The 24337-nt window shown below is 41.2% G+C and overlaps 3 protein-coding genes across 3 annotated transcripts; 2 read left to right on the forward strand and 1 right to left on the reverse strand.

The window, feature by feature from the left end:
• Nucleotides 3199-7337, reverse strand: LOC8062981 (scarecrow-like protein 9). The gene is made up of 2 exons (XM_002466805.2): nucleotides 6576-7337; nucleotides 3199-5437 (listed from the first exon to the last, which is right to left on the reverse strand). Exon 2 carries the CDS (start codon nucleotides 5257-5259, stop codon nucleotides 3199-3201), a length of 2061 nt encoding a protein of 686 aa, XP_002466850.1. The 5' UTR covers nucleotides 5260-5437; nucleotides 6576-7337.
• On the forward strand, nucleotides 11326-14581 carry LOC8062982 (isoaspartyl peptidase/L-asparaginase 1). The gene is made up of 6 exons (XM_002464220.2): nucleotides 11326-11397; nucleotides 11521-11892; nucleotides 12005-12238; nucleotides 12649-12735; nucleotides 13155-13664; nucleotides 14286-14581. The coding sequence occupies exons 1-5, from the start codon at nucleotides 11329-11331 to the stop codon at nucleotides 13662-13664; spliced, it is 1272 nt and encodes a 423-aa protein (XP_002464265.2). The 5' UTR covers nucleotides 11326-11328; the 3' UTR covers nucleotides 14286-14581.
• Nucleotides 16648-23297, forward strand: LOC8064529 (programmed cell death protein 2). Its single transcript, XM_021445675.1, has 12 exons — nucleotides 16648-16863; nucleotides 16950-17033; nucleotides 17118-17251; nucleotides 17341-17406; nucleotides 18092-18122; nucleotides 18230-18323; nucleotides 18413-18567; nucleotides 18659-18729; nucleotides 21732-21849; nucleotides 22190-22367; nucleotides 22903-22984; nucleotides 23020-23297. Exons 1-11 carry the CDS (start codon nucleotides 16648-16650, stop codon nucleotides 22947-22949), a joined length of 1194 nt encoding a protein of 397 aa, XP_021301350.1. The 3' UTR covers nucleotides 22950-22984; nucleotides 23020-23297.

A 24337-nucleotide genomic window follows, 5' to 3' on the forward strand; every position in this document is an offset into this window, starting at 1 on the left:
CTTAATGCAACATTTCGGGTTTAGTAAGCTAAAACAATGCCAAAACCTGACATCAGCATATCTTATAAATGTACCAATGTGTAGCAGTTGACGCACCTAAGTGATAGGAATATGTTGCCAAATCATAGAGTTGTGCACCGATAGGTGAAATGGGATTTAGGTTCTGTTTGTTTGAATTTAGCTAAGTTTTTGGTTTTATGTCGTAGGATTTTATAATATATTTTTAGTTTCTCAATACACCAAAACTAAAAAGGTCTTTGGAACATGTTTTTCAGTTTTTAGTTTATCTTCTTAGAAGCCAGTTTTCTGAGCTCAACAACTAGGTTGTTTGCTTCAGCTTCTAACATCTTGCTGGCTAGAAGAAAGCTAAGGGCTGTTTGGTTGGAGGTGTTAAAGTTTAACAGGTACTGTAGCATTTTTGTTTATTTGGCAATTAGTATCCAATCATAGATTAATTAGGCTCAAAAGATTCGTCTCACAAATTACTCTTTAGCTGTGTTTTTAGTTTCGTAAATAGTCTATATTTAATACTTCATGCATGTGTCCAAACATTCAATATGATAGAAGTTAAAGTTTACTGCGATGAACCAAACGCAGCCTAAAAAAATAGGCTCTTTAATCGCAAAGTTCTCGTTCCCTTCACATCTGCACTAAAATAATCTCTCACCATTCATTTTCCATAGCCCAGATGTAAATTTTGTTCCTATGTCCTCGAAGCCATATATGCATTACTTTCTAGGGAAACACTTGTTCCAAATTTTGAAACTTTGACTTGATCTACATAATGGAAGTTTAAAGTTAATATAAGTGGTTTGGACTTGACATCATCCACTTTCAAGTTTCTTGTAAATATATATTTTAATGAAAATATTCACACCATAGTTTAAGAGAGAGAGAGAGAGAGATCCTTGGCCAAAGTTGAAGTATTTGTAACTCCTATAAGGATCCTAGCAATATATGGTATCAATTCATATTAATGATAGTACTTACCTCCTGACAATAATACATGTACTCGCTTTAGCCCATGAAAATTGGAAACAACTTATGTTACCTATCTAATTTTGCCTTAAACATCGTGCATTTTTTTAGCCATTACACTACAACGCGGCTAGAGATAGTACAATAGTTACTTTTATTATGTCCTATTTAGATCCATAGTGCTAATAGTTAGCCACTAACAGTTAGCTCCAAGACATGTTTAGATACAAGGGCTAATTGCTAGCTAGCTAGAAATTAATCTGCCAAAATTAGTTGTAATGTGTCTAAATAGGAGGCTTAATATGTGAGCTAATTTGTTAGACAAGTATTCAACTAGTTGTTTGCCAACTAGGTAGCCAACCTTAGTTAATTTGAGCTAATTTTTAGCCCAACTAGTAATTAGCCCTAGCTCATCCAGGTAGATCTGAACAAGTCTAGCTAAATGCTTGGAGTTTCGTCAAATAGACTTGATCCCACAGACCCCCCTCCTCCCCCGAGCGCTCATATGGGCAATTCGGGGGGGGCTGTGTGCTGGCGCCTCTAGGGTCACCCCCTCCTAACCTCACCTTTGGGTGTGTGGTGGTAGTAGCTCGAAAAAAGAGAACCGTCCGCTCCATCACCTCCTCATCGCTCCTACACCCCCACTCACCTCCTCCAATCCTCTTCTTCTCCGGTGAGGTAGAGTGCGAGTTGGATCTAACTAAAACAAGCTGACTTATTATAAAACGAGTCAAGCTTGAAACAAGCCATTAACGAGCGAGTCGAGTGATTTAGCGAGTTACGAGTTTTTTTAGTCTTACCTCTCTCCACCATGTTTCTTTCCCTCATGTATTTGTTCTTAACCACTTTCTCTGTAGTGCGTGTGTTGCACTAGGGATTTTCCTATGGTTACTTTGTGTAAGTCATTCTTCCGGCAGTCCCACTCTTAATGAAATACACATGTTTCAAAGAAAAGTTAATAGTTTAGCTAATTATTAATTAGCTAAATACTCTATAGTTGGACCGATCGAACTAGTTAACAATAGCTAATATTAGTTACAGGCTGTTAGCTAGCTAATTATTAGCAACTAATAAATCTAAACATGGCCTTAATCCTACCACAGATCAACATTTGTACACTTATCCTCCGTAGTATCTAGAGTTGACACAAAGAATCAAAGTAAAAATTAACGATCGCGCGACGTGCCGACGTGTCACCTGTCACCGGTCGCGCGACGTGCCCACGTATCACCTTGCTGCTACTTGTGCCGTTGTGCGGTGTGCTAGTCTTCGATGACCGGTCTATAAGCCAGGCGCCAGGACCCGAGGGCCTACAAGCCAGAGAGCGAGCCACGACCGCCGGATGGCTCGAGAGGCGGGGGAAAAAATTCCGATCCCATTCCCATGCACTTCATGGTTGACAGTCGCCGTCAAGATCGCATATAATGCTGGACCGGACGCCTCTCGAGAACCTGCGCGTGGTTCGTCCGCTGGTTGGAGGTCGAGGTAGCGCTCCGGGTGTCTGACGTCAACCATGAGTGGATGCTCGGGAGCTGTTCGATAGAATACCTGACCTGACCTGACCGGACCGGCGACCGGACACTTCCGGATGCTGACAGAGAAGATGGCAATAGCGCACGCCAAGAGCCAAGGATAAGATGCGGCCGTTCCGGACTCCACCAAGGTACTTGTCCATTCCACGCCTCCTTCGTTTCTTTCTTGCTCGGCGGGCATGACTGTGCTGTGCCTCGTTGTTATACTGCTAGTAACTACCAACTGTGGTCTTATCTAATTACGAGGATCCACAATTCAGCATTGCCCATACCATCCTCAATTCTTTCCTTTCTCCCTCTACTCACATAGAAATTGAGCATGCTTGGATGTAAAGATGCTCGTAGTGTTGCCCATGTATGAACAAAGGTTAAAGAATTAAACTCATGCAGAATTTGAGGTGTCATTTTGAGGTGTAATGCAAACACCATAGATTATATGACAGAAAGGAAATCGAACAAATTAGTTCTGTAGGTAAGAAAGGATATATTGGCAACACAAATTTAAATGTTTAAAAGCAGGACCACCACTATATATGCAACGTGTTGCGCTTTGGAAGCCTGTTTCTGTCGAACTAGTTAGCCAATTGCAATGCATTACCAGCACATAGTAAAAAGCTTAAAAGTACATCATAAGTTCAGAACATTGATACATAGGATTGTCAAACCTCTGCTTGTACTAGAAAGCTTCTTAAGTCTTGTCGCCATCATATGACTCGCTAGGTTTCCATGTGGATATTGCATTCAGTATCCTTCCCTTCCATCCCAGTAGTAGCCAGTGATCATCTTCGTTGATAACATAATCTTTGTGATATTTTCCCACCATTTCTCTTATTACTTTCACAATGTCTGGATTCAGTGGGAGCTGCTCAAGGCCAGCATTCAGGTTTCTTGACTTCCATTTCTTATAATTCTCTGGCCTCTCAATCCTTTCGGATCCTTCACATGCGATGACATTGAGAAGTTGGCACTGAAAGATGCCTCTCTCTATGAGCATTCTTGTCTCATGATCTCGTGGAACAGTTTTATCGAAGATATCAAATAATGCAGAGTAGTGGTACATGACTTCTTTAAAACGTGTTAAAAAGAAGGGGGTACTGTATGATCCATTCACTATTCCGTGCACAAAAACTTTTGGCTTCATCATTCTAATGGTATTGAGAACCCTATTCCTTGCACTGTTTATGGATATTGTCTCGTCACCCACACTCTTCATTCGGTATATGCAGTTGACTATCAGCACATCATCTTCCTCAATGTTGAGATCTTCTATACATATGGTTTCCCACTTCGATGATATTGCTTGATATTCAAAAGGCACATTGAACATGCTAGCATAATCAGCTAATCGCTGTCCCGTGTTCTGCTTATTCATTTGATTTGGTCGAAATCCTTGCTTTGGTAGCTCAATACCTGTGATCCGAACCTTGGGTGGCCCATCTTCCCTCTTTGCGAGTTGCTCAAACAGTGATGGCCATTGAAAACCAAAGTAAATTCCAAAATCGATAATGTGCACCTTAGATTTTCCCTTCGAGACATCAAGGATTGTCTTATTTGCAAAATAAAATGATGCCCTCGGTAAAGGATTTACCGCTAAAGTCAATTGGAAAACCTTTAAAATTCCCATTGGATTGCAGATTTTAGTGAGCAATTTGCGATACAGCTGACTCCCAGTTCCAGCTAATCGCACCTCAAGGCAGTCCACTAGATAAAATGCTAGCCTCTGGGTATCATCCCCAGTTATTGAGGAATGATGCCTTATTATGTTCAGCATGTCATTTGCTAAGGTATGGTTATTCACAGATACTGCTTGTGCACAATGGATAAGAATAGTTCTTAGATCCACCACCTCTTTCTTCTGTTGCTTCTTACCTCGTGTCCTCCACTGAGCTGATGTTCTTCCTTGTTCATTCTGTGAATGTTCAGTTGATTTGTTCGTCATCATTTGTTGCAAAACAATAGCTTCATCTGTAGGTTTATGCTCAGCGAAGAGTAGAACCCTGTCAAACATCTCATCTCGGATTGGCCCATTGAATGAATAGGCAACATGCTTGCTACTACTTGCTTCTGACAAATAAGAATCTTCTGTACATGGGTAATATCCACTGTGAACCTCAGATGATGCATGCTTGCTCGTATCTGCAGCATTTACCTGAAATGAATGATTATCTCGGCGACGCTTTTCAGCAATTGAGAGGCCATCAATTTTCACACCAAGCTCCATGTTTTGTGTACCTTCAGTGGAATGTCTTCTCTCTTCGACTATGTCAGTCAAACTCCATGGAGCTTCAAAAGCTTGCAAGTTGTGATTAGAATGATTTTTACTTGAGTCAATAGCAACACAGCAGCTACTGCATGAGAGCTCGGAAGACTTGTTGACGCTGTCATTGAGGTTATTCAGATGACCGCAGCTACAAAGTGATGGTGACTCAGGATAAGCTGGATTATTTTGTCCAAGAATTCTATAGAAAGGCTCTTCCATAGCTCTAACGGCGCACTCTCCATGATGTAACTTTACCTTGTCATCATCGTCCTCGTCCATCAACAGCTTGTTTAAGTAGTTGATGGTTATATCTGAGTTGGTCCAGCTGTTATTAGAAGAGTCTGCCACACTGGTTCCATACCAATCTGGTGCCGCATTGCTACTGAGGTCACTGAATTGAGGACCATCTATTGTACTCGAATAGGAGGTGCTTAATGTAATATGGTCACTATCGCTAAAAGTATTTGATACAGTAGGATAATGATGCATGGATCTTGGTTGGTGCTAAAATGACTCCAAAACATTTGACTGATCGGCTGGATCAACGAAGGCATAGAACCGACATGTTGCTTTGGAAATCCTCAAAGTTAGAACTAGATTTGTCGTTGAACTCCATTGATGGTGTTCTTGATCCTTGCCAAAAGTCAGACAGTCCCTTGCAAGTCCCCTATAAATTATGAACTTAATATGTAAAATGGAAACAGATAACAAACTATGTCATATATCCTTGTAACTCTAGTTCTTTTTATCAACAAATATAGTTGTCAGTAGTGACTACTATAATTCCTTAATAATCTCTAGGAAGTGAAATTTATCACATTAGTTACATACTTATATATAGTATATATATGATGCAAGTAGGCTATGGAGTATCAGTCTCCTAGCTAGTCAGAGCAGTTTGATTTTCAGGAACTTTTTAGGAGTGTAAAAGGCCCAATCCAAGCACAAAAATTAGGTTGAAGAGAACGAGCTTGCTAAATTTTTTAACCCTCATTAAAAAAAACTTTTTTCTCAAAAGGGTTCAATAATCTTCAAACATTTGAGTTCAAGGAGTAAATTAAACAAAGCTTTTAAAAAAACAAAAGAAAACGGTAGGAACCCTGCCTTTCAATTAAGATAGAAAATAGTGTGTTATGCACAAGCTCTAGCCATGACATCAAAGACAGGAGACGCACTGTTCGCTGATTTGCTGTGAGAGAAAAACACTGTCGGATGGCTGACAGATTCGGCAGTTAAGCTCAAGCTTACTCATTCAACAATGTTTTTCTCTCACAATAAATCAGTGAATAGTACTTTCAGTCATAGCTTTTCAGCCAAGCGTACTCCACATCCCAAAACACTGCTAGGCAACAGCAAGAGACAAACCAACATAGGTGACCTGAACGCTCTCCTATGTTTCTCAGTGTCTTTGTAAATTGAACAAAGATATAGACTGCAGGAACTTGGAAAACATTTCTCACAAAATTAAGAAAATATTCATGTAAAATGCATGACAGTTTAGAACAGTAACCAACTAAGATGTCATCTTTCAACTTTGATGCTAGAGAGACTCTCTCTCTCTCACACACACACTTATCGTGCTTCACAATAAGCTAGCATGTAAAAGTAAAGTAAAAATAGTCCCTGATAAAAGCATTGTTGGCCGGCAGAAAAAGTACGGCTTATAAGACAAACGAACGAAACTTGTTCTTTGATCACTTATTCAATTTGGCACACAAGCACATTATATTAGTCATGGCATTAATTCAACATGGAATTGATCAAGAAATGGCTTGAAGATAATAAGAGGGTCTTATTATATTTACCATTGTTTCCCTGCAGGGATATATAGCACCTGATGGGATCAGAAGGCCTGGAAATTGAGTACCAGACGTACGTGGAGACCGACCTGTATATGGGATGTATGGTTGTGAGATATGAAGGGAAGACTGCTCGATCTTGCTGCAATGAGCGTGAGGAGCTTTCATTCAAGTACCACAAGGCAAGTCTTTTATGGGGCCTGCAATCAGCTAGCTGCCTAGCTCAGCTCACTGGTGCCGAGGCAAGCGAGAGCGAGTCAATTTGTCAGGTTGCAGAGTATGAGTTTGCTCCCTGGTGGAGCTGACGAGGCTCCGCAACATTGATAGCTAGTACGGTTGAGTTCGTCGTCGTCCTCCAGTGCCCATCAGGAATGCCAAGGACAAAACGAGCTCTACAAGCGGAGGCGTCGATTCAGATGCTGCTTCAGAGGCAGATATGCCTGGCACTGGTACGTAGATGTTCCATCGCCCCTGGCTCTTTTTGGACTTTGGAGCCTCGGAGTTGCAGTCCACTTGCCGGCGACGACATGTCCGCTGCTTATGCTAGCTACCTCCTCAAGTAAAACCTTTCTTTGTGCATCAGTATGTTGTAACTATACACTCTCTCCATCCCTAATTCTCGCCAGAAGTCGAACACTCTCAACTTTAACTAAACTAGCAAATATGCCGCACGTGTTTACGAATTTTTTTTACACAACTAATATTATGCTAGAGCTTAATTAGCATTAAAATACATGTGTACACATGAGCAAAGAACCCTAGCCTATTAGCAATATTACGAAGATTGGATAAAAATAGAAAATAAAATACATTGCTCAGATCGGACGGTTATGATGGAGGGAGAGCCCCCTTAAAGAAACTAACTCGCTCTTTTATAGTGTGATGATAAGGTGTAATTGATCTTATGAACTATCATGAAAATCCAATTTATCTTTATCATGGTTGACGTGACGTTGGAAGATTGGCGTGGTGCGTCAGCCAAAACCACTTTCAAAGTTTCAGTAAGCTAAACCAGACCATTTGAAGTAGTCTCTATTTTTTTTCTAATGACGAGGGGAGGTAAACCAGACTTAATAATACTCCCTCTGTCTCTGGAAACTGCAACTTCTCGAATTGTCCTAAGTTAAAATTTTAAAACTTTGACCAAATTTATAGAAAAAACGCTAAGATTTATAGTATCAAATTAATATCATTAGCTTTATCATTGAATATATTTTTATAAGATACTTATTTTATGTCATAGATATTGATGCTTTTTTTCTATAAAATTGGTCAAAGTTAAATAAGTTTTACTGACACGGATTCTAGAAGTTGAACCTTTCAGGGATAGAGGGAGTAATTAAGTAATAAGAGAGGTTATAAGCACCAATCACACACGCGGCTTCGTTCGTCTGGTAATTTTTGCTTGGGCCGCGAAACAAAACGAACGACTGGCCCACTGGTTTGTTCGTTCAATTTTTGCTTGGGCCGCGAAACAAAACGAACGACAGGCCCATGTCAGCCAAAGCCCATTTTGGCCGAACACTTTAGGATCGAGCCCAGCCCAGAAGAGCACGGCGACGACGAACTCGTGAGCCAAGGCCGGAGGGTTTTGTACTTTTCTTCTCCCAGTCGGGTAGTGCTCCCTCTGCTGCTCTGACGCCGCCTGCCTAGCGGCACAACCGGCTCCGCCCCCAAAAGAGACCTAGCGGCATCTCTTCCTGATTTTAGGTATGGCATGGATTCTTCCTCCTCTCATTGCTCTGCTCATCTCAGCAACAAACAAGTGCCCTGGCATTGTGAAATCCCCCATCTTTTTTTGTTATTTAGCCAGCCCTCGATTGTGTGTTATGTGAAATCCTCCATACTTTTTTTGTTATTTAGCCAGCCCCCGGTTGTGCGTTATGATAGATCGAATAGGCTCGATTTTGTCTGTGTTGCTCATACCGGAGTCCTATTTGTTTACTCACCTAACCGTTGTTAACGAGGAAGTAATATCTTTGACGACATATGGCGTAAATAAGATTGAGTCGGTGAGATGGGTCTTAGGTTAAGAGGAGTCTTATATCTTATATGTATAAGATCTTAGATAATGGAGGGCTCATATAGCACGTCGCTTAGATCGAACGGTTATTATGTAAGGAAGAGCCCTCTTTGAAAAACTCGCTCTTTTATAGTGTGATATATATAAGAAAATATTAATATTTATAGCGCATAATTAATATTATTAGATAAATCATTGAATATATTTTTGTAATATAAATATATTTAGAAATACAAATAATGTTAATTTTTTAATAAATCTAGTCAAACTTAAGAAAAATTTGACCGGAGCCTTATAATGATTAGAGATTGGTGCAAAAGAAGGAGGCGCTTTTGAGTTAGCTATCCTGTACTCGAACTTTATATTCTGTCCATTTTAAATTATAAGTTATTTTATTTTTTCTAAATATGTAATTTTTACTATGCATCCAGACGTGATGTCTAAATGTATAGTATAAATAAATTATGTGTATTTTGAAGAGCTAAAACAGTTTACACTTTGGAATGGATGCAGTTAGTTTGGATAAGCAGCTTTGCCGCTTTAATTTGTGACTTCGACATATTATATCATGTTCTTTGGATCGGAACTCGGAAGTCACGTGATAATACTCAATTATTTTTTTTACTAGCGCTCAGAATCAATTTTTGAGTTGATGCCTTGATGGTGATTTTTTACTTTCGGTATCTGGTATGAAGGGCAACTAAAAATAGGCTATCTCCATTTGTTGTTTTAGTGTCAGTGCTGGTTTTTTTACTAGCCAACGAAACTTGTTTTTTTTTACTATCAAGGCCTTGTTTAGTTCACCCCAAAAATCAAAAAAATTTTAAAATTCTCCGTCGCATCGAATCTTGCGACACATGCATGAAGCATTAAATATAGACGAAAACAAAAACTAATTATACAGTTTATCTGTAAATCACGAGACAAATCTTTTAACTCTAGTTAGTCTATGATTGGACAATATTTGTCACAAACAAACGAAAGTGCTACAGTAGCAAAATCCAAAAAAATTTCGCATCTAAACAAGGGCCTTGTTTAGTTCCATAAAATTGTGCAAAATGAATACTGTAGCATTTTGTTTGTATTTGACAAATATTATCTAATCATAAACCAACTAGGCTCAAAAGAGAGTAGACAAGCGAACGAAACTTTTTTTTTACTAGCGCTCAGAATCAATTTTGTTATTTTAGTGTCAGTGCTGGCACGGCACTATGGTGCCACCGTGCTCATTGGCACGGCACGGCGCCAGGATGTCAGCATGGTGACACTAGCAGGCACGGCACGATAGGTTCCATGTCATCATAGTGTCATGCCTGGCCGTGCCAGTGCTAGTGTCGTGCTGGGCGGCCCGTTTGGCCATCTATAGTTGATGGTGATTTTTGACTATCGGTACCGGTATGAAGGGCAACTAAAAATAGGTTATCTCCATTTGCAGTATGAGAGAGGAGGTGGTGAGACCATACCTTGTCAGGGTGGCAGATGATGTTCACCAAGCATAGTTCGCTGAAGCACGTGAGGAGGAGATGGAGGCAACCGCACAGTTGTTCTATGACATGATGGACATTGTACTAGGCAAAGTTGGAAAAATGAACGACAAACCTCAGTTTTCAGCTTTGTCGAGTGCTGCAGACTGGGCACTCGGCAACGTTTTTAAAAAAATCAGCTTTGCCAAGTGTCGTGGCCCAGGGCACTCGGCAATGTTGTTTTTTAAAAAAACGGTTTTTACCAAGTGTCATAGCCTAGGGCACTTGGCAACGTTTTTTAAAAAAAAAATCAGCTTTGCCGAGTGTCGTGGCTAGGGCACTCGGCAAAGAATATTATTAAAAAAATTATACTTTGTCGAGTGTCATGTCAACGGGCACTCGATAAAAATTTAAAAAAAATAAAACTCTTTGTCGAGTGTCTGGTCAAGTGACACTCGATAAAGCTTCAAGTAACGGCTGAGGCATCGTGACAGTTTTTTTGTTTGCAGAGTGTTGGGTGATATTCGGCAAAGCCGCCTTTGTCCATCAATTTTTTTCGAGTGTTCTTTATCGAGTGCGGCACTCGGCAAAACCTTTGCCGAGTGCAAATTGAGCTTTGGGAGATGAAATCTTTTTTCCTCCTCATACTATTTAAGAGTTGACAAACAATAAAATTTGGAAACGAATTTTGCCAAACAGTTAGTGCTAGAAGCCGAAACTGGGCTCCTGAGACTCCCTACATGTTTACCCCTGCATGTTGACCAAGGGCAAGGGAACACGTGACAACCCTCCTCTCTACTTCTTCTTGCTTCCCAAAATAACTGTCGTTTTTTTCTTTCCAAGAAACAACTTTGACTAAATATATATTAAAAAAATATTAATATTTATGGTACAAGTATCATTAGAATGATCTTTGAATCTAGGTTTTTAATAAATTTATTTGAAGATACAAATGTTGTACGTATTTTCTATAAATTTAATCAAACTTGCGACACAAAAATCCAAAACGACAGTTGTTCTAACTTTTGTTGACTTTTTTAATCCTGAGGCTCTAAACTATGAGTCTGAATATCTCTAGCTATTCTCAAACTTCATTTCGTAGTCGAATATTTTGGAAAATTAACCTTAGAGTTTCCAAGTAGTTCCACTCGTGAGCTCAAAAGTTTAAACTGCAAATAAGAACTTTGATTAAACTCCAGCACGCCTTTGCTTCGATTCGATGGCAGTGGTTGCTCTGATAATGGGTCTGGCGGTCTCCGGCGTGGGCATGACGATGCGATCTCTCGGTTGGAGGTGGAGCAGGAGGATTTGCAGGCGCAGTTGGCAATTGGCATGGGCGCAGGTAATCAGTGCACTGGCCGACTCGCGCCAGCCAACTGACGCCACCCAGCTGCTGAGTGCTGACGGCGCCTTGCGCATGCGCACGGACTCCGTTGCTGATTCGTTTCCCTCTTCCCCACCCCAGCTGGCCGGTGGCCGCTGGCGTGTCAGTTGGTTGTCGCCGTTCGGAAAAGGCGGCGGCTGCGGCGTGATATCAGCCAGCGGCACTCACGGGGAGCGGTGGCCACCCATATCCATCACTGATCACTCGCTGACTGCTGCTGCGCCCACGTACGCCTCGCGCCCGTGCTCCGTGCCTCCGTCGTCGTCACCGCCATTCGCCGCCGATCCGGCCATGGGGTGGGCGTTGGCTCTGCACGGCGGCGCCGGGGACGTGCCGCGCACGCTGCCGCCCGAGAGCAGGGAGCCGCGCCTCGCCACGCTCCGCCGCTGCCTCGACATCGGCACCGCCGCGCTCCGGGAGGGCCGCACCGCGCTCGACGTCGTCGAGCTCGTCGTACATACGCACCGCCCTACTCCTACTCGTCTCTTCTCCGATCCCTCTCTGCCTGTCTGGTGCCGGGCAGCCCCGGGCGATTCATTCTTGATCCCATACATGACATGGCCAGGTGAGGGAGCTGGAGGACTGCCCGCACTTCAACGCCGGCCGGGGCTCCGTGCTCACCTCCGACGGCACCGTCGAGATGGAGGCCTGCGTCATGGAGGGCGCCACCCTGCGCTGCGGCGCCGTCTCCGGCCTCTCCACCGTCACCAACGCCGTCTCCCTCGCCAGGCTCGTCATGGAGAAGACGCCGCACATCTACCTCGCCTTCGACGGCGCCGAGGCCTTCGCCAGGGAACAGGTTTCCAACTCCTATTCACTTCCACTGCTCCATCCAATACAGTTGATGTTTGTATAATAATCCAATGCAGAAATCGACCTTCCACAAAAAGAAACTACAGAAATCAGAGTCGGTGCCTAATCCTGTTTTCCGCTTCGTTTCGTTTCGTTTCATTTCTGTTCTGTCAAACATTAGGTGTCCTTGTTGTGGCATGAATTCAGGACCCAGAGAAAGAACAGTAAAAATGAGGAGAAAAGATTAGACTTTTGATATCAGATTTACCAATACCGCTGATACCTCTATCTTCTAACGACAGATGATGACGACATGTCATCTAGTATATTCCTGATAAGGAGAGATTGGAGAGCTCTACTACTTGTTTACAGATTATACACGCTTCTGATCTGATTGGTTTAGTGGTCACTTGTCAGGGAGTGGAGACTAAGGATCCAAGCCACTTCATCACGGACCACAACATCGAGCGGCTGAGACAGGCGAAAGAGGCCAACAGGGTGCAGGTAACGTCAGAGATTTTTCTGTCCCCTTGTTCAGTTTTGGCGTGGCACATTCAGGATCTTGCATGATTCGATATCCTGTTAACCCCCGTTGCAAGCGAATGAGGGGGCTCGCATAGTTTTATTTTTGGCGAAATAATTGATTCACATCTCATCTTGAACATGACTGTATTTGCAAATCACGGACAAACCTATGGCCCATACATTGTGTGTTTGCAGCAAAGACAAGCATACATATGTAGCTTCAGTTTTTTTGTCACCACTGGCACTGTAAAAGATACACATAGGTATTACTGTCGATTTACTCTGACTGGCTGACATAGTTCATCCTCAAGAATCTGTAGTATGGTTTGAGTATAATTTGATTTATTCATCACACTTCAAGGATTGGTTTTATGCGGCTGGACTTTTCTTCTTGTCAGATCGACTACACCCAGCCAGCAGCAGGCCAAAAATCCCAGGCCCCGGCGGACGACAACAGCCAGACCGGCACGGTGGGGTGCGTGGCCGTGGACGCCGCGGGCAACCTCGCGACGGCGACGTCCACGGGCGGGCTGGTGAACAAGATGCCCGGCCGGATCGGCGACACGCCCCTGGTGGGCGCCGGCACCTACGCCAACGCGCTCTGCGCGGTGTCCGCCACGGGCAAGGGCGAGGAGATCATCCGCCGCACGGTGGCGCGCGACGTCGCGGCGCTCATGGAGCTCGGGGACGCCCTCCCGCTGCGCGACGCCGCGGCACGCGTCGTGGCCGGGGCGGCACGCGGCGCCGTGGGGCTCGTGGTCGTGTCGCGCCAGGGCGACGTCGCCATGGTCCACAACACCACCGCCATGTTCAGGGCGTGCGCCACCGAGGCCGGCCACACCGAGGTCGGCATCTGGACGGACGCCGACGCCGACGCCGATGGAGAGACTGTCAGCGTCGCGCTCTAGGTATTCGATCCCCGTGTAGGCGTATTCTATTGTTCGCGTTCCATTATTGCCACTTGTCCGCGGGCAAAAAAAACTTGTTCTCGATCGGTTAATGTCACCGTGCTTCTGCTTTGTTTGTTTGGAAAACTTGATTTGGTTTGGATGGGAGGAAAACTGTGAAACGATTCTTATGTGAAACATTATCGAGCGTTCTCAACAGTACCACATATTTTGAATGTTCATATCCCTCCTGATCCGTGAACAGAGTGAGATGACAAAAATGCATGTTTAGGACTCCAAAAAAATTGTGCTTCGCATATTTAGAACTCCAAAGATTGTATCAGTTTGAACTGTTTGATGTGGGTATTAATCTAGATCTAAAAGGTTTATGAGTCTAATCATGTTAAGATTGGTAATAACACGCATGTTCTGATCTTTAAACATAGTTATCGGCTCTTTATTATCTATTTTAACCTTCTATCTTAGTTGATCAGCTGATAACGCTGCACTTAATCGTCTTATTCATACTATTGCATCACTAGGGTATTGACTCTGTAGTCGATAGCCTTATACATCGGCTCTTTAGTCATACATTGGAACTACTTGGAATACTAATTATTTATCTTTTTGTCAATTGTATAGTCAAATTGAATGGCATGTCTGCTAATTGCATTGGAGTGAAGCAGATCTCCTAGGCTGGTCATGTGTCCTGCATGGTCAGATTTCTGCATCGACACATGTGGGGCCAGAGATGCCCAAGTGTGTATAGCTCACTTTTGTACATGTTGTGATTTGGCACCATGGCAGACTGTTTGGACATACACGAAACTGTCCATGTAAAATTGTTAAGTCTGTATCCATGTCCTCAAAGATTGTCCGGGTGTGAACCGAACTATCTGAGGGAACATGACAGTGACTAGAAAATGCAGTTCTGAGCATATGCATGTTCCACAAATGAAATTAATTTGCAAATGATGCTCACGATGTTGATGAAAATGCTCTAGCCACGCTCGGGTCATGACACCTGACTGGTTTTATGCACCTTCCTGCACATAAGTAGTCCTAACGACGCTCCGCTGGTGCTTCTACGTAGTGGAAGATTGGTTCGATTAACTATAATAGATAACGTTAGCAAATAAACACCAAAATGAGTGCATCAAGATTCGAACAATTTGAAGCTAGACACTATAAGAGAGCATGATTTTTGAAAAAATCTAAAATGGTTCCATAATTTTCCAAGTTAAAAAAATATATATGAATTTTTAAGGTTAAAACAGATTTTAGTATTTTAAATTGCATTTATTTTCCATATAATAGTATTTAGATAGTCTTGAAAATTTATTTATGATTTATTTATTTTTTTAAAAATATTTCTAGTCTGTTTACATCTCGAAACTTTTAGCTTAGGCCTTATTTAGTTTGTGAAATTTTTTGGTTTTGGTTACTGTAGCTTTTTTTTTTATAAATATTGTCCAATTATGGACCAACTAGGCTCAAAAGATTCGTCTTTGTAAATTACAAGTGAACTGTGCAATTAGGTTTTATTTTCGTCTATATTTAGGGGGTGTTTAGTTTCCATTTTTTCCAAAAAAATTGGGTTGTGGTCCATCATTTTGCAAAATAGAACTAAACAACATGTAATTTTTTTTGGCAAAAAGGTGGTTATTCTCCATTTTGGATTTTTGACTCAAGAGGCAAAAAAACCAAAAAAAAGCCCCAAGAGGCTCTCATGAGAGCAATAAATTCTACATTTTGGATGGAACTAAACATGACCTAGAAAATTTTGGCATTTTGCATTCCACCATTCCAAAATACTTGGCATTTGCATTTTGCATTTTTTTGGAACTAAACACCTCTTTAATGTTCTATTCAAAGATTTAATGCGACGAAAAATCTTTAAAAAAATTTAGTTTTTTGAGAAACTAAACAAGACCTTACTGGCCCAAATAGTTGAAGCCCAACCGTAAAACAGAACAGCCATGGCCCAAATATCTGAAGCCCATTCGCTTTCCTAACCCGCACTGTCCCTCCCCGAGCACCGACTCGCCTCCGCCTCCACGCCGTACCCGAAGTCCCAGGCCTACACGTCGACCGTCGCCCCTTGTCCACGCCGCTGCCGATCGCCGGCCACCTGCGAAACTGACATAGCTGGAGCGAAGATCATAAGGAAGGGGAGCAGACAACACCAGAAACTGCTTCAACCGAGCTGTGTAAGTTGTTTAATAACTTGAATCTTAGTAATCGAGTAGAGGTGGAGACAAGTAGATGCAGGCCATTGCTTTTGCACACCTGGGCCACTCCCCCATTCTTCATCCCACGGAGCAGTCTAAAACTGCGTCGTCCTCTGCGAGACGACAGCCGCCCGCACCTTGTTCCAGACTCTTAGTGTTAAAACGTTAACGTCGGAAACATTGCAGTTTGGAAGCAGCAAGTTATGATTTTCACTCGAGTTTGAGAATATCCTGCGTTAAAGTTTTGGAATTTGTGACTGTATCTCCCGGAATCCTAGTTGAATGTTTAAGTTATTGAAATTTATGAATAGAAAAAGTTGAAACACCAGTTCAAATCCTGGATGAAAGTTTCATCAAATCCTATTTGCCAAAGACTATCACAAAATGAAAACCGAGGCAACCCTTTTATTTCACCTTTCTGAGGTTGATTGGTGGGGCTGCTCACAGGACATGACTGAACAACACATAAAATGTAATTCAGTGATGCTTCAGTAGAAGAAGTGCGGTTCTCTAAAACTGTCACATAAAAATTGTTGCGTTCTCTTTAAGAGATGTGCTGTAGTTTCTAGTTTCATCAGATTTATTCTCTGTATAGATATGTGAGTGGTAATTCTCGTGGGATATATTGATGCTAGTTTATGTTCAGGGTGTTTTTGTTGTGCTTGCCTGCATTTGTGCGAATTGATTTGTTTGCCCTATTCCTCTTTTCTATCCAGGTAGGTGGCTCCCATCCTCGTGCGTCTCTGTTTGTTTGGAGCCAAGTGTCTAGAAAGATGGAATTCAACACCGAGAAGCTTCAAAATCTTCATATCATCTCCAATGAGGAGCTGGAGCCTGTTGTCGTCTTCAATACTGATGATGTCGATCCTGAGGATGACGAGGGCACAGAACCCCAAGTAACAGTTGGTTTCGTAGAGGAACCAGAGGGACCAAAGGACTCGCACTATCTTCTTCCACAACATTTTCCCAATAAAGCTGGCGGTACTCCGGTGTGACATTAGAATTGCTTTGTAATTGGACACTGATGCTGTTGAAAAATTTGTTTGTGTTGAAAGATTATGTTTCTGCTCATCAGGCCTGGCTTGATCCTGTGAATTTGCCATCTGGCAAGTCAAGCAGCTGTGACTTCTGTGGCAATCCACTGCGTTTTGTTCTCCAGGTTTGGTCTTGTTTCAGTTACAATAGTAGATGTACTGAATTGTTTATGTTCAGATTGGCAGCCAACTTGGTTGCTGATGTGCAGGTTTATGCACCAATTCGGTCAAAGGAAACTGCCTACCATCGCACATTGTTTGTGTTCATGTGCCCATCAATGGCATGCTTACTCCTGGACCAGCATGAACAGGAGAAAGACAGGACAGTAAATCCTAAAAGGAGGTAAATTTAATATATATTTCTCGACTTCTGGTGTTTGAACCTAAATTTTATATTTCTTATTTGGTCACATGGAGTAAATTGAATTGCAGTGTCAAGGTTTTCCGGTGCCAGCTGCCCAAGGACAATGCATTTTATCAACTTGAAGAACCTGAGGGGTGCGGTGAAACCTTCGAATCACAGTGTGAAGGAGGTAGTTTGCTGCTTCAGTTTTTTTTTTCTGTGCATTGTCTTCTCATTTAGTCACAGTATGTTTGTATAGCATCTATCATTTTGGGATGTAAAGGTAAGATTCCTCTTGTCAGTGTAGTGCATTACAGTTATATAGCTCTTGCATATATGGTTGTAAAATGGAGAAAGTATTCATGAGTTTTGTGCTACTGCCCACATGTTTCAGTGTACATGCTCAGCCCATGTCCTTGTTTTGAACTCTCTAATTTTGTTCCCTCAAAATTTTCCAGACAGCTGCTAAGATTAACCACATTTTCATATTTCTTTTAAGAAAACAAATTTGCTTGTTGATTGACTGAGAATTTCATTTATTTTTATTTGTGAAAAACAGATTAAAAGGACCCTCCTGCTAATATTCATAGATCGTATCATTCATAAAAGGATAGTCATGCGTTTTGCACACATGACGGAAAGTGTGACAATAATTTTCTAGTACCTTACTACTTTAGCGATTCCGTGTGTGCCAACATAACTCCTAAGTCGAATTAGTATTCTCGTAGTAAATTGTAAGCAATTGAATCATATCTTTTAAATGTTTATATTAGGAATGCGACCTCAACTATGCCATTGGTGTGGTATGTGGAAAGGTGAAAAATGGTGTGGCCGTTGTAGGAGAGCATACTATTGTTCCAAGAAGCATCAGGTATACACTAATCAGGCAATCACAGTGTTGTTCTAAACTGGTCTATTTACATCTCCTGGATAATTAGAAATCACTGTTTTGAGAATCACATAAATGTTCTTATTCAGGAACTGCATTGGCGCACTAGTCACAAGAGTGAATGCCCTCAAGTGCTTTGTTCACCCAATGCTTCTACTTCCATTCTGGCAGATGGTAGGAGAGGTAATTATATTTTGAATGTGCTTTTTTATTTCTTATAAAGGCCACATCTGGTTGCCTCATGAACTTCCTTTGTGTGCCAATATTTCCAGTATTTGCTGGCACTTCATGGCCTGAATATATAGTGGTCGATGTACCTGAAAAGGCACCCTGTTTCAATAATTTTGATGGCAATACGTCAGAATTGTCTGTGGTGCATGGGCAAAATAAATCAGATGACATGCTTTCATTGATGGACGAGTTTGAGGTTTTTGTTTTCCTGCTATGCGTTATAATATTTTATTTTATTTTTCTAAGTACCAGTGTTGTTCTTTTTATTTAATACAATTTATTTGTAGGCTGATGCCGACAACAGATGCTGGGCATCTTTTCTGGATCGTATCTCAAGGGACCCGGAACAAGTGTTGAGGTGGGTTTTGTGCCTTTTACTTGTGTTCTCGGTAGGCTAAATAAAGCAATACTGTATGAATTTGTTATATTCATCATTTTGATTTAGTCAAATTTAGTAGAGTTAGTCTACTGAGTTATTTAATATGATGAAGAGCCACATGCTTTCCAACTTATCTACAACCTTTTTTATATGCAATCACAAAACATGATCTCAGAATTTGAGCAAGGATTGACACACCAAGAGCTGTTTGTTATATGGTTCATCTGCCCCAGAGACTGATTTAGGGATGCTTTTCATCTTCATCGGATGCTTCCCAGATTCTGCTGCATCAAATTTTTTTATCTGATAAATGATAAATCTTAGTGGCTTGGACTCTGCAATGTGCATGGGTAGTATTCTGGCTGCCTGGTGTTGATGAGCAAGTCCACACTTTTACTCATACCTAAAGCATGCTCTATTTGATTTTCTGTAACTGCAGTCCTTGGATCTTCTTAGCTCTGTATTTTCACCTTGCCAAACTGCGCTTTTTATGAACTGCATCAGTCTTCTTTGTTGTGGAATATATGTTCTTTTGTGAAACCCTTATGATGTTTATTATGTCAATAGTACACTCCAGCTGTGTTCCTTCGGTGACTTTGAATGCTTAAATTTTTTCATAACTAGATTCTTAACTCAGTTCTGCTAGATTTCAGAAACTTGGCTCTGTATTCCTTATGGTTCTTACCTCTGCTTCGACTCAACTCAGCAACGTTAAATAGGGCTACCTATCAAGGGGTTATGAAACAACTATAGGATTTGTGGTTGCTGGTGTTGGCTTAATTCTCAACGTTGTTTATACATGTGTTGTTTCGCCTTCATGTCTACCGTGTTATCCTCTTCTCCATCAATCACACCTACATCGTCTTTACCACTTGATGCCAATGTTTTCAGGTCGGCTGGTCGAACCTGGTCGACCTGGGACTGACCAGACGATTAATTGTGATTAATCGTCGACCAGGTCGATTAATCGACCCTGGTCGTCCATCTAGTCGTCCATGTATATCAGGACATACACCTATATATATATACCTCTCTATATATATTATATTATACACAATAAAGGAAGCATCAAGACTGCATTAGTGTTTATTAACTGGTGACTTATGTATGGGAATTGTTTTCCTCTCTTTTCTGAAGCCTGGAATACCATAATTAGCAAGCAGCAACACTAATGCAGTCTTGATCTTGAGACACCTTAACAGCAGCACTGCTGCAATAGCAAATAACTAACATTTAGCAGACCATAGCAGCCACACAGCCAGCGTATTACATAACCAAAGTCTATGTCCTGGTTAAACAGGCCCAAAAACAGAGTAACCAAACTGGTCGTCCATATCCTGGTCGGACGACTAATCACGATTAGTCGTCGACTAATCAGACGACCAGCTTTCTGGTCGAGCTGGTTGAGTCGGACCTCTTAATTGAACACTTGGGACCGGCCAGGACGACTAATCACGAAAACATTGCTTGATGCTCTTGATTCTTGAACACTTCAATGCTACATTTTTTATGCTCTATTGAAATGAAATACTACATTTTAATGCTACACCTGTGGTTACTGAAATACTCATTTTACTCCAGCAGTTTCTGTAGCATTGTCAACATTTTGCATAAACTAGTTCTAGTTCTTTCGTTCTCTTCCATATTTACAGTACAAAAATAGTTATCTAGATTTCCTGTTCTCTACTCAAGAAAGTTTCACTCAGGAGCAGTAACAAGAGCAAAAAGGTCAAGCCTCAGTCTGACCTACTGGGCAACATTCTGCTCTCTCCTACTTGCCAAGCCTTTAAATTCCCTAGTCTTTCAACTATTGCTCAATTTTCTAATATGGGCACTGTTTTTCCTCAAATACCCATTGCTGAGATACAGAAACTGGCCATTGATTCCTGCTGCATTCCTCCTTCGGAGGTGCCAGCCGAAATGCTGCTTGCTCCCAGGTCTGAGGATGGTAGATCTGTCACTGATCACAATGAAAAGGCAGCCTTATTATTGGATGATTTCAGAAAGAGAATGGGAGTTTCTTCCAGCCCTATAATGTTGTATCAGCTTAATCAACTGGTGCAGGCTAGAGATAACCTTGATTCCCTCTCAAGGCCTTTCTCCACTCTAGACATCGATGAAGTCGTCAAACACATGCCCGCCCTGATGGCTTTAATGGTATCTTCCTGAAAAAATGCTGGGATATTATTAAGGAAGATATCTACACATTATGTTTTGATTTCTTCAACGGAACTTTAAACCTTGAAGCAATCAACAGTTCATACATCACTTTGATCCCCAAAGTGCACAATCCTACAAGTGTTAATGATTTCAGACCTACTTCTCTTTTGAACAGTGTCATCAAAATCATTACGAAGCTTCTTGCTAATCAACTGCAGGCCAAAATTATTCCTCTGATCCACACCAATCAATATGGCTTTATAAAAAGTAGGACAATACAGGACTGTTTAGCATGGGCTTATGAGTACATCTATTAGTGCCAGCACTCCGAAAGAGAACTTATCATCCTGAAACTAGATTTCGCAGAAGCCTTTGATACAATTGAACACAGAGAATCTTGCTGATGATGAGAAGTTTGGGGTTTTCTCAAAAAAGAGTTCTTCCAAATGATGCATCTTGCTAAGCTCCAATACTAAAGCCCCTTCTTTGTGGAGATATTCATCATAGCTGCTTGGCAAATTTGGAAACAAAGAAATAATTCCATCTTTGACAGAGGTCGTCCGTCTTTTGATTCCTGGAAAAGTTCCTTCTTAAGAGGCTAATCTTCAGGCACACGGATTTTGTGAGCAAAAGCGCCCAGAATAGATGCCTTAGTATAGTCTTTTTGTCTTGGGCTTGCTTTTTTTGGTGTTTCTTTTTGCCTCTCTTCTGAGGCTTCTTTGTACAGTGTTTGTTTTTGTTTAATATAATCTCTACAGTGGGGGCCTCCCCTGCTGTATTTTCTGCTAAAAAAACCATAATATCTGTTGTTTGCTATGCAGGTACAGTGGGGAGGCAAATGCAAAACCTCTTTGGGCCGTGTCATCTGGATCTCTGACTAATGATGCTGCTATCCCATTGTGCATCTACTGTAATGGTCCACTTTGCTATGAATTTCAGGTTGGACTGGTTCCATTTTCTAATATAACTGTTTTCAACCCAAGAAAAATTACTTCGTTGATATGCATGTCTTATGACCTGGCTTTTTTCGTGATGAATTATTATTTATATGCAAACTATGTGCTCCCTTCGTAACCCTACTAGTCGATAATTCTTGTTGTTTTTTCATGAAGCAACTGGCCCTTTAGTAATGCTACAGACATGAGACTACAGATATGGCATGCATTTGTGACAGTTTTTTTACAACTAGAGATATGGCATGCATTTGTGAATTTTCTGCTTTTGGTTGTATTTGTAGTATGGTGGTTCATAAACAATCTTCATTCCGATGTGTATACAGGTAATGTCACAAATGCTCCACTACTTCCATGTTGAGAATGAACCAGACTCCCTTGATTGGGCGACAATAATTGTGTACACATGTCAAGGGTCATGTGACTGGAATGTTAGTTATAAGGAAGAATTTGTGTGGGTTCAGTTAGGTCCAGCTACAAGAACAACCTATCATGGTATGACAGGTTTGTAACCTTGTCTTGTTAATTTTACGATGTGCAGTATCCGTTCTCCTTGTTTTTGTAATGTCACCCCAAATCAGCACCTAAATCTTTGCTGCTTTCACTTTTTCATTCTGTAAGTATCTGAAGTTGCATGATTTTAGGTAGCTTTTCTGCACTGCTACATGCGATTTTAGCAAAAAATAACCTAGTATCTATGTATGTCATTTTATCATATTTAAAATTTGAGTTTGTCAGGATAGATATCTAGATAATTTCTAAAAATCACACAATATATATATTCCTCAAGACATGTTAAGGAGGGTTTGGCTGCCAGGTAGCTAGGGGGACAGTCATTCTTCTTTTCATAGGTGAACCACATATAGTCTTTCCAGTTGTCAGTAAAAACATGGTGCCTGATTTCATGAAATGTGAAATTATGTGAGTTGAGATATGCTTACATTATATAGTTTGATTAGCTTTATAAATTGTTGTTATGGTTGTTTTTTAATAATTTTTACTTGATACCTTAATATAACGGTTTTGCCTTTGGTGTCAGGTAACCAAGACCTTTCGTCTCGTAAGATTATTCGGTCTGAGCTATAGATACATGTGCATCTGTCATGTTGCCAGTTGTAAAACTTTCCAATGCTTCCTTTCAAAAAAAAAAAAAAAACTTTCCAATGCTCGCCGGTCGTGTCCTCATATAATGCGCCTTAAAATTGGCCAAACGTTAGCCTCCATATTGCTCAGGTTGACCATCGTACAACACTAGCAACCGTCGACGGGAATTAGGATCGCTTTAATTTGTTTCTGAAGGTGATAGAAGCTGGAACATGTTTGAAGGTTGACCATCGTACAACACTAGCAACCTCCAACAGTTTTAATCAGTAGTTTAGATGTTTGTCACATATACCACGTTTTTGTATCAAGAGATAAACACTTTTAATTAAAGATGTTTTATTTATTAGAAGTAGCTTTTGTTTTTTAGTAGGGTCTGTACGTAGCTTCATTTTTTTTAAGCATCTCCAACAGTTTGATATTTTTTCTTTATTATTTATTATTATTGTAGCTTGCCAACTCCCAAAATAAAATGGAGAGGAGAAAAACAAGCCATCTCCAAGAGTTTTGCAAAATTGACTTGACATTTATACCAAATTATGAATCAAACTTGACTTGCCGTGAAATTTTTGTGCAAGAGAGTAGCATGGGATTCACAGTGATCGCGTTTGCCAAGTGCTCTGCCGGTTTGCATATATGCACAGTTTGACTAGATAAATGGCAACTTGCCCAAAATGTCAATCCAAGATGCAAAACTATTAGATATATGTTTTCAAGATTTTTTTTGGCAAAAAACAAGAATGTCATATGCAAATACCTAAGATGCTTAACTATTTGTGTCTCCAACGGGCAACGGAGGAGCCCGACCACTAGCCTAGGGTGGCTGGGCTTTGGCTCCGCCCATGGATGTTGGTAGAGTTATTATAGAATCAAAGAAGTAGTCATGAAACTAGACACAGAGCTTGCTCGGTTGGCTGAGGAAAAAGAAGGCTTTTGGAACGATGTGTTTCCAAAACAGCCAAAAAAAATCATGACGGTAACAAGAAGATTTGGGTTTTGTTTAGTTCACCTCGAAAACCAAAAACATTTTAAGATTTTTCGTCACATCAAATCTTGCTGCACATGTATAGAGCATTAAATGTAGAAAAAAACAAAAACTAATTGCACAGTTTAACTGTAAATCATGAAATAAATTTTTTGAACCTAATTAGTCCATAATTAGATAATAATTATTATTAAATAAAAAACGAAAATACTGCTGCACCCACAACCAAAAATTTTTACGCCTTGAGCTCCCGCGCCCTTTTGTTTGAACGGGCAGCCGAGTACGCATCAGGAGGCCACGCCACCACGGGGCCCGTACCAGCAGCACAGCGCTCCTGAGAGTCGCACACGCCCAAAGCGCCCGCGAACGGCAAAGGACGCGGCGGGGC

This window comes from Sorghum bicolor, chromosome 1 (assembly GCF_000003195.3).
Source record: "Sorghum bicolor cultivar BTx623 chromosome 1, Sorghum_bicolor_NCBIv3, whole genome shotgun sequence".
Lineage (NCBI taxonomy): Eukaryota > Viridiplantae > Streptophyta > Magnoliopsida > Poales > Poaceae > Sorghum > Sorghum bicolor.